At 41.8% G+C, this 14,162-nt stretch overlaps 1 protein-coding gene across 3 annotated transcripts; it reads right to left on the bottom strand.

Annotated features, from left to right (window-relative positions):
• Positions 1-406: 406 nt before the first annotated feature.
• washc4 (WASH complex subunit 4) lies at positions 407-14,045 on the bottom strand. Of its 3 annotated transcripts, none has more exons than XM_071524772.1 (33): positions 13,964-14,045; positions 12,840-12,979; positions 12,666-12,719; positions 12,431-12,496; positions 12,175-12,220; positions 11,939-12,006; positions 11,766-11,848; positions 11,509-11,551; positions 11,308-11,411; positions 10,648-10,768; positions 10,322-10,445; positions 10,096-10,223; positions 9,803-9,963; positions 9,541-9,667; positions 8,961-9,086; positions 8,665-8,772; positions 8,191-8,337; positions 8,000-8,079; positions 7,178-7,283; positions 6,576-6,692; positions 6,216-6,384; positions 5,764-5,918; positions 5,582-5,656; positions 5,361-5,465; positions 5,091-5,225; positions 4,171-4,279; positions 3,792-3,858; positions 3,344-3,430; positions 2,994-3,141; positions 2,736-2,832; positions 2,355-2,551; positions 1,857-1,953; positions 407-1,717 (listed from the first exon to the last, which is right to left on the bottom strand). In XM_071524772.1, exons 1-33 carry the CDS (start codon positions 14,022-14,024, stop codon positions 1,662-1,664), a joined length of 3,507 nt encoding a protein of 1,168 aa, XP_071380873.1. In that variant the 5' UTR covers positions 14,025-14,045; the 3' UTR covers positions 407-1,661. The 3 variants fall into 3 exon arrangements, with proteins under 3 accessions (XP_071380873.1, XP_071380875.1, XP_071380876.1); XM_071524774.1 differs by having other exon boundaries at positions 407-1,714; XM_071524775.1 differs by having other exon boundaries at positions 407-1,711.
• Positions 14,046-14,162: the final 117 nt, after the last annotated feature.

Below are 14,162 nucleotides of genomic sequence, written 5' to 3'. Positions count from 1 at the left end.
GCTTTGACGTTACACCCTTTTCCTTTCATCACTAACAAAGTATATTTCTATTTCACATTTCAGAAATATTTAATATTGTGAAACTGTACCTGCAAATTTGTGCATCATTGGTAATGTACACATACTGCAGATTTATAAATTGTTAATGAAACCTATACGTATATAGCCCAATTGATGTCCCATATTGCTGACTATGTTGAAACAAAATAATTTAAATCTGAGATTGGGTTGTCAGTTATTAAAAGCCATAGCAAGCATTAATAGAACATAGATGTAATCTGTAAGGGATTTTGTCAATATCACTTTAGCCTTCCTTCTGGTTTCCAGAACAGGTCTAAAGGACACAGGTTTGACATTAGCAAGTAAATACAAATTGAGAGCCAGTTCTATATTGAAAGTGCATGTTTTATTAGACTTGACAGAGCTTTTTTTTTCAGGCAACAGTTAATTGACAGAATGGAATTCGTGACCGAATTACGTCCCGAATACCACATGGGAAACGTAATAAAAATGTAATGATACACCTCTAACACCCATGTTCTGGAAAAATATTGAAACCTTTGTGAAGTCCTGTACAACACTCAGTGTGTGCTGAGACCGGTTATTTCTCTTAAATTCATTAGGCCAGTTACACAGAACAGAACACACAAAGATCAACAGCTGAAAAAGGCACATACACCTTGAGATAAATTCATAGAAGGTACGAAATGGCAATGGACAAAACAAAATAATTGTAAGCACACCCTGAACTTTAAGTACACAAATATGGCACTCAAGCATAAGATGATTATGCACTTTGAAAACATTCAACAAGTCATGTCAAAAGTCTGCTGTCTTCTACAGAGGCATTACTGTAAGAGCAGAGCTGCCATTAAGGGTCATGAACAATCATTCTGTTATCATGATCAATACATTGGACACTGGAATGGAAAAGATATAGCAAAGAATTGCAAAAATGACAAATAAACAGCCAGCATTAAAATCAGAGTAAAACAGCAAGCAGATACAAATTAATCATTGATTTACCTCATTTCCCCGATCATTGGAGAACGTACACATAGCCGACGGCTCTATTGTAGAAAAATAATCCAGTCTATTCAGACTGAGTGTAAAAAGTATTTCAAAAGGCTATATCACTAGCAGTCTGTGTGGCAGAAGAAAGGATTCAACTTTGCCTTACACGCATTATGCCACCTGATTTTAAAACTGAACGCAGTGGAGTTCTGCTATCTTAATGCTACAAATTCACACAGCTGATTTTATTAGAAGCTGATAGACGTTAGACAGCCATGGGGTGTTACACTGATGTTTCTCTAGAATGGGAGCAGAGAGAAAATCACTCAAACTTCAAACGTTTTTTTTTTTTTGCAATAGTGCTTTCAGTACACATTCTCTCTCCAACCAAGATGATTGCTTGTTATAGGACATTGAGGAATAGCCTTACCAAAAAAATTACATCCTTCCTTATCCAGATTTGTCTATTCAAAAATCCAGTCTTTTATCCCTGGACTAGACAGTTTCAGTGCAGACTGCTGCTTGAACATTTCTCTCTTCTTCACTCTTCTGTCTTCCACAGTGGTCTTTCCAGGTGCGTTCCCCTGTCTTTTACTCTCAGTGTTGTCACTAACATGAACACTGATCCAGTGGCCTCACAGTGAAGGTCACTTTGAGGCAGGTTCAGTGGGGGTGGCCCCGTCTGCAGTTTTGCCAGCTTCTTCTGGTGGAGAAAAATGGTATAAATGTTATTTGTGGAGCAAAAAAAAAAATAAAAAATCTACAAACAGCCTTTATATCAGGGTGGGTGGCTCCATGGTTTTACAGGATGAAAGACTCCCATAATCATCAGAACACAGTACCTTTATCTTTCTTCTCCTGAGTCTCCTCAGCTGCCGTCTTGTCCGCTCTGAAGAAGATCCGGGCGCTGCTTAAGGAGAAGTGGAGCAGCTCAAACTCCTGCAGTGGAAGGAAGAGTTCAGAGTCAGATATCGCTGTTCACCACCGCTCCACATGACGACACCGGTTACCAAATGGAGGGTTGGAATTGCAACCTTATTGTGAAAGGGTTTGTGTGCCGCAGTGACACTGGGACCTTTGATGTGGGGCACCTTGTTCTCCTGGCAGGGACACCTGAAGCAAACTGGTCTCAGGCGAGGAGCCAGATAAACAGTGATTCATGAGGACACGACCTACTGGGAGAGACTCTGGGGCAGACCCAGGACACACTGGAGGGACTACATCTCCCAGCATGCCCGGGAGCGCCTGGGGATCCCCCAGAAGGAGCCGGAGGAAGCTGCTGGGGAATCAGACATCAGGGCTGCTCTGTACCGTGACCCTGAAACGTTACTACTCTGTACCTGGAGGTAGATGTCCAGTCTCTTCTGAGTGAGGTTCATAGTTTGCAGCAGCTTTTCATCCTGGCTGGTGGACTGGACGCTCTGCTCCTTCACCACGGCATTCATCTCTTTCATGTACTTTTCTCTGACGGCCTGGAACCAGTGCAGGGAGTCAAACTCCAGATACTGGTCCAGCAGCTTCAGAATATATGCCACGCCTGAGAGAGAGAGAGTGTGGTCAGAAGAGATACAATAGTGGTAGAAGGAAAGAGGATGGGGGAGAGTAAAGAGACAAGCAGGAAAGGGTAAGTAAAAGTGTGGAGGATTGAGTGGATGGTGGTGTACATACTGTACTTAAAAAGCCACTCTGTTAAGTGTGATTTGTCACTGCTGCCCTCTCACCCATAGCGAAGCCATCATCTGTGAAAGCTGCTCCACCTTTGTTCTTCTTGTTGAGTTTCTCTTTACAGCTGATGGAATGCTCCACAAAATTCACCGTCTGAGGGACAGTTACGTATGTCAAGTGTTGTATAGTCTTATGGTGGAGAAAAGTCACAGAAACATTGCAGACAATATGGGTAAACACAAACACATTAAGAGAAAGGAACATGGAGTGCTGTAAAGGAGCTTGGACACAAAATGAAAAAGCATGGGACTGACCAGTGGGGGCACAATCATATAGAAGTTCCTCAAGTGCATGTTCTTGGCACTGCGAAACTCGGGCGCGAACACTCCCACCAGCATCTTGAAGTATTCAGTCCCCTCAGCAGAGTTGCTAGTCAGATCCCCCAACACTGAGTCTAGCACACTGGGAGAGACACAGGAGAAACGCTGCTTAGTAAACAACAGGCAGTGTTTTACATTCGTCTAGCTGTGGTAGCTACCTACAGCTAGAAAAATGTAATGCACTGAAAATGCATCACCTCAACTTATTGCTCAGCCCATTCAAAAACAACTACACAATTATTATTGCATTTCCAGTACAATTGTCCTTATATCATCAGCTCTACCTGGCAGCTTTCTGCGTCTCCTCCGACAGCCCCTCCTCCTTCACCAGCTCCTCAAAGTTGACTATATCCTCCAGGTCGGGGACAAACCTGGAGACAACACACAGCAACACACACTGGTTAGACCTTCTACAGTAAGGACTTCATTAACTAACACACATTCTCCTACTGGATGCTGGACAATCACGATTTTGATCAGATTTAACTCCAATTACACTGTCACGCACAAATTTAGACAATCGGGGGGGGGGGGGGGGGCATTTCTGGCATTTCAGAGGCTTTCTCGGAGCACAAAGACTCAGCCCACCCAAAAGCCCAGAGACCTTCATATTACAATGCCAGGGAGCACAAACCTATACCACAGCATACCAAATCTAAATATAATCCCTTGTCATGGAAATGGTTAGAGTAATTTTATGTGAAAATGCACTATGATAGCTGTTTCCTCTACCTGATGGCACTGCTGCAGCAGTGCAGTCCTCCAGAGCGGATCATACGCACATAGCCCATGGCATTACCTGGGAAGAAAACAGTATGAGAGGTGTTGGCTCATATTTGGCTGGATACCCAAAGGATTATCTAAGATTACAGTAAGGACAAGAACAGATTGACAACATCCAACATACATTAAGATATTTTCCTTCAGTGAAATGTACAGTTCGCACACTTGGTAACCTACAATATATGCTTTTTTCTCATTCTTTTTTATTAACGCTTTGCAAACTGATATTAAATCAAACATTAAGAGCATACAGCTGTGTGGACTGTATTTCCACAAGAACTGAACTATACTCTTAACAAAACAGTGTGTCTGTATGTGCATGACTCACCAATCTGGCTAATCAGCTGTCTGAACTGGTCCAGGTAGCTCTGTCCATCAGGAGTGATGCCCAGCTTCCTGATGCCACGGTTAAACTTCTCCGCTCGCTCAAATGGATACTACACCACAGACAGGGACAACTACAGCTTAACACCAGGAGGCAGGGAGCTAGGCAGCTGTGCCTGGTGGCATGAGACAGCAGCTTTTTATAACAGTAGTCCTGATCCTCAGCTGTCGCTGGCTGAGTCACATTTGAAGCCATTATAAAATACCAGATAAACTTACACCTGTGACCGGACAACAACAACAACAACAGTTACAATGTGTCGCTTAGCAACCACTATGTTACGCTACTGCTACTGTTCAAGAGCTATATTGCATGGCAGAAGAGAAGCAATTAATTATAATTATCATTATTACTTCATAATTATTGATTACAAAAGAAAAATGTATTGAACATTTGCTTTTTCTTTCATTACATTTAATTTCATAAGAGCAATAAGCTGCCTGAAGTTGTACTTCAATCACTGAGGTATCAAGTCCAACGACTTGCTCTTGGCTGTTCTAACATCAAATGGCTTATTGCTTTATAAAACAGGGATGGCACACCATTGTATTACAAAAGAAAGTAGGCAAATGTTCAATAAATCTTATATTGTTAATTAAATCATAAAAATTAATTGTTATTCTTCCACCAAGCAATATAGTCCTACTACTAGTATGAGTGGTCATTTTTGTTCAGCAAATTAATATTTAAATTAATTGTTTTACGATCACAGGTGTGTGTTTGTAACTTAACTCAGCCAATCAGAACTGAGGACCATAATTATCCGTTTTATGATGGTATTCACAGGCTGCCCGTTTTGCTTTGTGTTACTTATTGATGTGACAAAATGAATGAATGTGGAGAGGCTGAGAGCCTATTCTTACCTTCTGATCAGACTGGTCTTTTGTTTCTCTGAAGAAGCGGATGTCTTTGATGAGTCTGGACTTGATGTGTTCGTCGTACATAAACTGACTGAAGATGTAGAACTTCTTACGCAGGAACTGGTAGGTGAAATTCACCTGATGAAGGGAGAGGGGAGACGATGAGAGATGTAGAACAGGTGAGACAGACAAAGAGTTTTGATATGGCCACAACTAAGGGAATGAGCACACACAGAGACACAGAGACACACGCCACCGCTGCTGTCAACTCACTGTGGTGTTCATAATGCCTGTGCCGTGGGTCCGGATGGAGTTGGCGATGTGGCGGATGTTGATGGTGTTCAAGTGCTTGTTGTTACTCGCCTTCTCTATAAAGATCTGCAGCAAAGCAATTATTTCAGTGTAGATCGCATATAGTGTGCAGGCATACGGTATCCCAACAATACTGCTTGGTTCAAGGGAGGAAAGGTGAATAAAGAGGCTAGAAGTCTTACCTGGTTGTTGAGGTTGTAGAGGTAGCGTGAGACAAAGACGTGAATGTTCCTCATGATCTCTAAAACATCCAAACCCTTATGAGAATACACAGGGCCTACAGTTAATCTGCTGTTCATCATTGAAACTTGATTAATGAAAGACTCCAGCTCTGTCGTAATACGTAAGGTGCAACCAAACACACCTGCTCCAGGGTCTGGCTCGGCAGGTGAGCCTCCGTCATGGTGAGTCCGTAGCGCTGTGTGGCGAGGTTCCTCATCTCACTGTAGGTGGCCCAGTCATGCAGCGCCACGGTGGTCAGGTTGTAGAAGGTCTTGTCCAGGTAATGAGTCACGTAGGCTGCAAAGAGACAAAAAACATAAAACACAAAATGTTAGTGACAAGCTCAACACCATCTCACTCAGTCTTTTTTCCAGCAGGTGGCGGTATTACACAGTACATGTTTTGAAGAGTGTAGAATTCATGTTTGAATTCAGATTTAAAATCATGTTTGAATTCAGATGTTCCCATAATTTCTGACCAGACTACTTTAACCCATTTCATATACAGTGTTGAGATACCGCAGTTAAGTGCAGATCCACACACATACACACACAAAACGAACACAAACTCTCATGAGGACCAATAAAGACATACCTTTGATATGTATGAAGCGGTTGAAGAAGCGGATGGGTTTGAGGGAGAAGAAGTGAGCCAGGTCCTTCATGCCGACCTTGAAGGGGTTCCTGTCGTCCAGCTTCAGGTGCGTGTGAACAGAAAGGCGCAGGTCCTTCTCAATCTCCTTACACAGCTTGTCCAGCAGGTGCTACAGGAATTAGACGGCAGAAGGAAAGAGAGCAAAAGAGAAAAGAAAGACAGGGTTTGCAAATGTATGCATGCATCACAGGAACCTCTAAAACTGAGTCCCCATACTTGTATACCATATTTTTTCTCCCTTGTTTTTCTCCCTTACTCTATCCTCTGATTTCCTCATGACCTTGGCCACCCGTTCCTCACCTCGTTGAACACATCCATGATCTCTTTGTCGTAGCTCTCCAGTAGCTGGTCACATGACTCCATGTGTTTGGCGTGCAACATGGTGGGCACGCTGTCTCTCAACGCACTGAACATGTACTGCTCCAGCCAATCACAGGCATCATCCGGGATGGCACAGCACCGGAACAGCCAATCGAGACATGCAGGAAAAAGAACAGGAACCAGTGAGAACCAAAGTAAAATGAACAGATGACACTTATATTATAAGTTATAAGTACAATTATAACTACAGAAATCAGAAGATCTTTATAAGCTCAATGCTTAAAATAGCCCCTCACATGTTCATATAAGCATGTAAATATGGAGTGTTTTGGAACTGCAGCTACTTCTGGAAATGTAAAAGAGTTAGTGGATTTGCAACTTAAATTTCTCCCCACCCCCACAGCTAGAAAAACACTATGGTACACACTAGGGAGAAAAACAACTTAACCTCCGACAAACAGTGTAGGACTAAATGTTGGGATTAACAGATTCGGATGAAATCGAGGAGGCTGTGGCCTTGAAACAGGAGAAGTGGAAGCAGGAAAGCGTGTGTGTGATACAACAGGAGCCAGTCTGCTTACATGTAGTCGTGCTGCGTCCACGGCGTTGTCATACACATCATCCAGGTAGATGGGAAACACGGCTCTGTGCCAGTACAGGAAACTGCAGTCACACTGAAGCTTGACCCTGAGGAGAAGGGGAAAATGTGTACAAGGAATCTCAAAGTATCTAAAACAATGCAAAGACTAAAATTTGTCTTTGGCGGATAAATCAATAAGGGTAATCTATCACACTGGAAAGAAGCTTTTTGAGATGATAACGTTGTATGCGTTGATTATTTACAGTCATTGGTCTTTTCCTGTTCTTAAACTTTGTCCCTGCTGCAAAACAATGCCTCTGTATTAAACAGGCTGTTAATTATCCGCCCTGTTATGTTGGCTCTACACAAAGCAGCAGCATCTAAACTTTCCACTGACTGGATGGTTAATTAGCCTAATTAGTTACTAGAGGATTAATATCAAAGTGTAAAAACATCTGTGTGTGTGTGTGTGTGTTGGGGGTGGTATGCTTCAAAATGCTCTCTAATTTGAATTCTAATTAAAATTCTGCTCCACTTCATGATGAATTACAAACTTGATTCACTGTATAAGTGAGTGAGCAAGTTTTGCCTGATTCTATATGTGAACAGCATTGAAAGCGGGTGTGCGATGACTCATTTCAATAAAAAATATATACTAATTATTTTGGCTGCTAAAAATTGTTCTTGGCAGGTCTTCTTTTTTAATTTTGTTTATTTTACCAGCCCTTGGCAGGTACAATTTGAGACACTGGATCAGACACATATCCTTAATTACAGCCACCCTGCCACATAAATTCTGTTACACGAGAAAACATGGCCTCACCTCTCTCTGAGCTCACTAATCAGGTCCAGCTTCTTCAGCACAAGCTGTAGTGGCAGAAGCTCCTCATCTTTGAAAGTTTTCTAGAAGGTAGCAAGAGATTGATTCCAAGGTCAAGGTTAAAAGGCAAATGAAAAAAGAAAGGAAACAAAAACACTAGTATCGTGTATTATTCAAAACTTTTCCCAGCGTACCATCTGAGTGCCGACGCTCAGAGCCAGAGACACCACTAGGCGACGCTCCTTAGTGCTGGGTCCGTTGAGGGCATTTTCTGCCATCACCAAAGACGACAGCACGTCCAGCCGCTGCTCGCTGTACTTCTTGTCAGAGATCACCCTTTTCTGCCGGGAAAAAGAAAACCATAACATGACATAAAATGGTGTCAATTAACAAAAGCGAAGATGGTGCGCTCAATCACAGCAAATTACTTAGGCTATTAGGTGCTCGTTTAAAAAAAAAAACAGCACCCAAATACATGATCTTAATGATTTATTAGGGCAGTTAGTATTAGCCAAAATGTCCGTAGACACTACTGACCTAATAAATCATAAATCAATCAAGATTATGTATTTGAGTGCTGGTCAGACATGGAGTCAGATCTCATTAGAAAACTATGAGCATATCAATTATATAGTACATATAATACTATATAGTGTGTTTGTGTCTACCTTGGCGTTGCCAATGGCGTTGAGGGCCTGCGACTGGAGCTGCTGCGTGATGTGAGAAACCGAGTCGGCTACGACTATCGAGCGCCGGTGGAATGTGTGTTCCACAGCCTGAGGGGAGAGTGGCATCACATGTCACTCTCTGAGCTTTTTTGAGTTTGATATACACAGCTGTTCACTGGACTTTGGATCCTGCAAACAACCTCACTATAAGCAATCACAAAGATATACACAAAGGATAACACAGGGAAGAATGCACTAATAGCAAGCGTGGACACACACACAAACACACAACACACCTTGAGCAACTCCACCAGTCGACAGAGGGCTTTGACAGAGGTCTTGGTCATGGGCCGCTGCATCGACATGTACATGTTCATGGTGGTCTTGATGATGGTGCTGATGCTGTAGGCATATAGGATTCCCTGTGAGGGACAGAAGACAGAGTTTATCATGAACTGACACTTATATCAAGCCGTTCAAGATCTGCAAAGAACAATAATAAGTAAAGGTAACACTTCACTTGTCTTTTTGAGGGGGCTAACTATAATCAAATTAGACCATAACCATATCTAATAACATTTAAGGCAGCTGAGTCTGTTGCTACCAAAAGCCTTACCGTTCAGCTGACTTTGACTGAATATATTACCAGTCAGATTGTTGAAATTCTATATAAGATTTACCTGGATTACGTTTACACCTGACATTGAAGTATGCCTACGCTATACACATTAAAATTGAAATCTTTCCCACATAAAGCATAGACTGATGCGCACATCATTTCCTCTCCTAATATTTATGTCCTTAAAGGCTGAAAGCTCTACTCCGTATCCTGACAATACATTTTTGACATCTTGACGTATCAAAGAAAGTCTTTACCTGTACAAATACATTACACCGGCTACTAAGGTCTTCTGCCAACTTGTCACTTCTGTGCTCCTTGGACAAGATGGCCTCCATCTTCATCATCCAGGAAGTCACAAACACGTAGTAGGACTGGACATCCCTGAAGAGGAGGGACAACACAAATATTAAGGATATAATTTATTGGTTTGTAATAAACTGTTTCTGGTTCTGCAGGTGGTTTTTCACATTTCTGAATTACATAAAATAACCGTGACTGATTTGTTGACCAACTGACTTGGTTAGGGTCTGTGCTTTTTGCTGCAGGTAGGCATCTCTCTGTGCTCTGATGCCCTGCAGACTCTTCTTATCCATTAGTTTGGCTGCAGCCGGGACCTTAGCGGTGAGGAAGGTGTCGGGAAACCAGATGATGTTAGCAGTCAGAGTCACAGCTGGAACCTGGAGGGACGGACAGACACAAACAAACACAGATGAGCAAGACGCTTCCACTGCCTTCAGATCAATTACAGATAAAGATTAGGGTTGTCATACAAGAAAAGAAGGGAGGTAGGACAAGAAAAACAAAACTACCTTTTTACAGACGTCTAGCAGAGCTTTGTAGAGCTTCTTGTCGACAGCCCTGAAGATGTGAAAGTGAAGCACAAAGAGACCACACACACCAGCATACTTATCCCTCTGGTCAATCTCTGAAGGTTCACCTGAAACACATTCAGACGCACAGATGTGAACGATTTTGAAGCTGCAAAAACAGAGCGACCACATGTAAAATTAATCTATCCTGAGGAGAGAAACTGACCTATCTTGGACTCGACATTAGCGAATATGGTGCGTATGTTGAAGGCGAACTCCTCGGCGAAGGCACTGTTTTTGGCAACAGCTACTCCCTCCCCAGGATCATCAAACCGCTGCTCCACACAGGCCTGTCACACAGTCACAGACATCAGGTGAGCGCTCAGAAGACGTAAACAGAAAGTATTTACTCAAGTATTCAATATTAAATTGGTCTATATTTTACAACCGTGGGAAATTCTCTGTTTGCATATTAAATACTAAAAACATCAATATATCAACCAAAATTCTACAAGCTACAACATGATGAAGTCATGGAAGAAATAAAGTTACCTGCAATATCATGCCGTCCAGCAGCTGTCCCTCCAGCTTGAGCAGGAGCTTCTCAAACGGTTTCAGCTTCTCTTCGGGAATGGCAAATTTCCCAGGGTTATGATGCACAGATTTCAGTAACCTATAGCAAGAGGATACAGTTATAGAAAACTATTGATGATTAACCACACACTTAAGTATGTTGAATAAGATCACAAAGTCCCTTTACTGTATGGCTTGAAAAGTGTGAGAGCAGTCAGTAAATCGTACTAAATATTCAGTTTCTTACTTGATTGCACTTATGTATGGAATGTACTTCGGTAAAAGTTGAAAACAAACCAAAAAGAAAACATGTAATAATTATGTAATAACTGTTCTAATGATAGTAATAGCTGGGTGAAATGGAAGTACATATTAAAAAAATTTGACTCCCAAGAGAAATACATCCATTTTTAATCATATGATTTTCAGTAATTAATCACAAGGTGTTACATTTTTGCCAGTTTTTCTTCTTCTTTCTGACAAATTTGCTTTTGTAAAAACTTTGAGAATGTGGGATACCTACATCAGTGTACCAAAGGAAATTCTGAATTTCCACCACGGACAAATATGGATTAAGGAAGTATTTTCCTTAAGCTTTTCCTTTTTCTCACTGGTTGCAGTATTTATGTGTGCGTTTACCTTTTGTACATCTTCCAGTGGTCTTTTAGTGTGCCATGATTCTCCATAATCTCATCCAGCGTGAGCAGTACCACTAACAACTCCCCAAGGTGTTCGTACACTATCTGCACAGAGAACGCAAAATAGACATGATAAGAAATATTTATAGAACAGAGACTCAACACAAAAAAACTCATCTAAGTTGTGATCACAATAATTTACCTGGAAATGGACTCCTGATGACTCAATGATTTTTGTCGCACCCCTAGAATATGAAAGGAGAAATGCTTTTATAACTTTTATTTCCTGAGGAACTAGTCAAAACAAATGTACTGAATTGTAAATGTATGCCACGTTTTTGTCTGCATGTAAGGTGCATACAGGCTCTTTCCAGAATGCAGATATGAGCTAATGCACAAAGTATGTATGTACAGTATGTGCACAATGTAATATTATCCGCTTCTGTTCATGAATCTTACTTGCTGCTGTTGTAGAGGGCCGCCAGCTGATGAACCATGTTGACCACCACCTCAAAACATCTGGACACAAAACAGGACAGCTCCTATCAAGAGACAGCACAAAGAGAAAAGTTAGAAAACACTTGTTTGGACTTCAATAAACAGTATTATGACAGCCATTATGCATGGCCTACCTGAAGGAAGGAGATAAATCTTCCCATCTGAATCTGGGACTCTCCTTCAACAACACTGGTGTCGGAAACTGATATGTAACACACACACATGCACACACACACACACACACACGCACGCACATGCACACACACGGACACACATGCAGAGTTAAATTTGAATCAATTCATCCAGGAGCAACATGAATCACTAAAGGCAAACCCAGGATAAAAGCAAATGATGATTCCTGTGACATTACCTCCCTCTCCATAGTACAATAAGCCATTGTAGAACTTGGTTTCTGCCTACAAGGGAAGGTAAATATTAAACATCAATTCAATTTTCTTCAGACCTTTTGGCACAACAGAAGATGGCACAACACTGACTAGGGACAAGATCTCTAGAGCATATTGATTAAGCAAGATTAGGCAGATATGATGTAAAACAATGGACACAAATAAACCTCTTAACATTGGAGAGTAACTAAGCATTCACCCCGGTTTGACCATGCTTACCTCATACTTTAGCTTCTTCACTTCACTGCAGAGAGCGGCAAATACTGTGATGACTTTGTTCAGAACCTGCAGACACCACAAAATAATAATGACTGTCATAAAATACAACCTGAAAGCAACAGAATCAGATTGCAAACACATCATGGCACTTAAATAGTTAACAGACACAGTATAGTTGGAAATGTAACAAGCGATCAGTTCAGGTGGAGGTTTCCTTTTCCTTTGTCTAACTTACCTTGTTATCTGTTTTAATTAATTCCAATAAGGAAGACTGCTCATATGGGAGGAGCTGAAAAGAGAACGTATCAGGAAGGAAATTACACTATGTTGAACTGTGAAAAACACTAATCTTTCTGAAAATGTCAGCACTGTTAAGTGGATGTATTGTCATTGCTTTCCAGCAGTTTACCTTCAGGGCAATAGGGTCTAGAGTGAAATCCCAGACATCTCCTATGGAATCGTCCAGAGCCTCCTCGATGCCCTTCAGCTGGGAGGTGTACTCCACCAGAAACTTATCATAGTTCTTCAGCTGAACCTCTGTGTGTATTTCTGAAGGATGGAAACGTTTTTTGTTTAGAGTATGTTTTTCAAGATTGTGAGTTTCTACAGGCCTAGATAGTTGTAGTAGATCTATGGGGAAATTCTCTTCACTTTCCCCCACTCTACAGAGAGGTCAGAGGTCAGCTACAGCCCTGCAGGTGGTAGGGATCCAGTGCCTTACTCAAGGACACTTCAGCAGGGTGAATGCTTGCTGACACAGAGACTTGAACCTGGTCCTCTGGTTGTTGATAGACAGTCTCCCTTGTAAAATCCAAAATGAGGAAGAGAAAAGTGTCTTAGGCTAAAATAATGTAACCTGCAGTTAGCTAACTTAACAGCTAGTAAACGAGCTGTAAGTCCAGCATTTACATAATGAAAATAGTGATGATTATTTATATAATTGAATGTTTATAGGGCCCTGAATTTGTTAATGCTAGGAGTCAGGGAATGGGAGCACATAATGCCAGACAAGATGAGACAGGCTGCAGGCGACCTCTGTTTACTGCTGACACTAGTATGGAGTGGGAGACCTGACGTTATGTTTCTGTTTGTTCTCTACTTTCATCGCTAAACGATACTACACACCACCATTTGCTCAGTCTTTTACCTTGAGCCGCTGTTATCTTGGGCAAGCTAACCTCTGTCAAAGCGGCCGAGGCAACGGCTGTCAAACTCAGCTGTTGGATGGCGCTGACTATTGCTAGTAGTGTTACCACCAGTTAATTTCACGCTTTACCAGTTATAATGTTGCGTCAACTGGCCTGGACAACGTGCATGCGCAATTAAAATAACTACTATGTGAGATAATAGTGGTCGTAAAGGAAACTTAACGAGCGTGTGCTTCCAAATAGTAGCTAATAACACTAGGGTTTGATTAATTCCAGCAAATAGACGGTGTCCACAAGCAAAACATCTTGCTACGCGAGCAAGCTAGCACTGCCATGTAACTTTAGCTAGTTTTAACTTTGGGTAAGTATTGGACGCAGTACTTACTCTGTGACCCATCGTCAAAACGATCAAATTCCCAGTCAGGTGCAATGGTTTCTACCGCCATACTGACAGCTAGTTTGCCCAAACAATGATGTTACGCCTGGGAAAAACAGAAGCTACACGGTCCCATGATTTGCCTCATGACTTCGTGAATACTCGCTAGTGGTCATGGGAAATGGAGTTTAGAGGGGTCTATGGTTAA

This window comes from Centroberyx affinis, unplaced genomic scaffold, assembly GCF_046629955.1.
Source record: "Centroberyx affinis isolate AG114_WGS23_722 - 3 ecotype Tasmania unplaced genomic scaffold, CSIRO-AGI_Caff_v1 ptg001232l_1, whole genome shotgun sequence".
In the NCBI taxonomy this organism is placed as follows: domain Eukaryota; kingdom Metazoa; phylum Chordata; class Actinopteri; order Beryciformes; family Berycidae; genus Centroberyx; species Centroberyx affinis.
Note: the sequence above shows the minus strand (reverse complement) of the source record. Positions and strands in the feature narration are given on the sequence as shown.